The 1,687-nt window shown below is 32.0% G+C and overlaps 1 protein-coding gene across 1 annotated transcript in view; it reads right to left on the reverse strand.

The window, feature by feature from the left end:
* Positions 1 to 1,148, reverse strand: part of KMT2C (lysine (K)-specific methyltransferase 2C) — a 233,018-nt gene extending 231,870 nt beyond the window's left edge. The window contains exon 1 of the mRNA XM_011941521.1: positions 1,066 to 1,148. Within this exon, the coding sequence (XP_011796911.1) occupies positions 1,066 to 1,111 (46 nt within the window). The 5' untranslated portion in view covers positions 1,112 to 1,148. The remainder of the gene's footprint in view (positions 1 to 1,065) is intronic.
* Positions 1,149 to 1,687: the final 539 nt, after the last annotated feature.

Consider the following 1,687-nt stretch of genomic DNA (forward strand, 5'->3'; position numbering starts at 1 on the left):
AAAAAAAAAAAAACACAAACTAAAGCTTCAAAAAGACTTTTCACTAGTAAAAGTAACAATACATAGTATAGAAAAAAAAATATGAAAAAGAACAGAAATTATGTAAATTCAAGTTTAAAGTAATATAGTAATTAATGAATGTGCACAAAAGGGTGAAATTTAGTATTCTGAACTTTCAAGCATCATTTTGTTACTCTAACTAGACCTTATTGGAAAGAGAAGAAACTACAGATTATTTGAAGGCTTTCCAAGAATTATACCTATATAATAGCAACACATCTGACAACCATAAGAATTTCTGGGAAAATGTATTTTAAAATATGTAACAATTTTTAACTTTTCTCATCTCTTAACTGTATGATATTCTGTAAGCATCAAGATGATATTCAACTTCAGAGACAAAGTCTATCACTGTGTCTAAACTCTATCAACTACTGAAAACTTTACCAATGAGAGACTATCTCCTACAGGTATCCTCTAAATACAGTATGAATCCTAGTTCCTTTGATAACTTACCACTGACCTGTAAATTTTGGAAACTGCTTTGGGCAACCAACTCTAGCCACCTTTTAGCAGATGTACAACACACAACAGCTTATTTAAGGGCACCTAAAAGTCCAACAGAACAGAAACTATTTGGTCTAGTTTGGTCTAGCCTCTCACAACATTAATTCCACAATGAAACATATTACTTTCTTCAAAACACATATTAACAAAATAAGCTTTAAACAAACACTAGATGGTTCACAGGCCAGAATATACTATGAGCAATCATACTAACAGCCTGGATTACTGTTTCTCCCATCTCTATTTCCTTGATAAAACATTTATCTTCAGATATGAAATAATTATACTAAACCAGGGCTTAGGGGAAAAAAGAGAGACACAGAGCTCAGTTTTTTTACTGTCATTAGTTATCAAAACTACTTAGGTAGATGAGACACTTAAGAGTTCAGTATAAAAACAAATGCTTAATACAGAATATTGTTATATAGATGCTACATGCAGTGCAGAGACATAGGCAAAGTATCACATACATTCTTATAAACTCTTGAGTTTTGATACCTGTTTCCACAATCGTTTCTGTTTCTGTTGTCTCCAGCCCATCCATGCTGTCCTCATCTTCCACTGCAGTTTTTCCCCTACTTCGAGGTCTACAGGAAAAAAAAAATAAGTACACAAAGTTAAATGTTAAATTTTAAGGCTTAGACTTATATTCAACATAAAGCACAATTTGAAGATAAACAAAATAAATATTTTGGGCATTTTTCCAGCATTTTACCATATCAAGTAGAAAATATCAGCGTTTACATTTTCTCCCTTAAATCCAGCACTTCCTTACACTCTAAATGTGAGGACAGACCCACATGAATATAATTGTGTCCTCATAATTCACTTAAGAATTCCTCACTCTGGTTTTGCCCCTCTTTTAGGTAACATTCTGATGTCTCCTTCTGTCTACAGTAGTGGCTTTTAACTACATAATGGGTTCTTTACAAAGTTCACATACCAGTTTTGACTTCTACATTTAATAAAGTTGATGCGAAATGACCAGATATACGTATTTTTAAAAGCTTTGTAAAGGGTGCTTTTGGTGACTGTGATGCAGATGACTAAAAAGCAAAATTTTTAAAATTAAGCACGATTATAATCATATCCACCTTACAACATATAATTATGTATTATA

The sequence above is a fragment of the Colobus angolensis genome, unplaced genomic scaffold (assembly GCF_000951035.1).
Source record: "Colobus angolensis palliatus isolate OR3802 unplaced genomic scaffold, Cang.pa_1.0 Scaffold2, whole genome shotgun sequence".
Lineage (NCBI taxonomy): Eukaryota > Metazoa > Chordata > Mammalia > Primates > Cercopithecidae > Colobus > Colobus angolensis.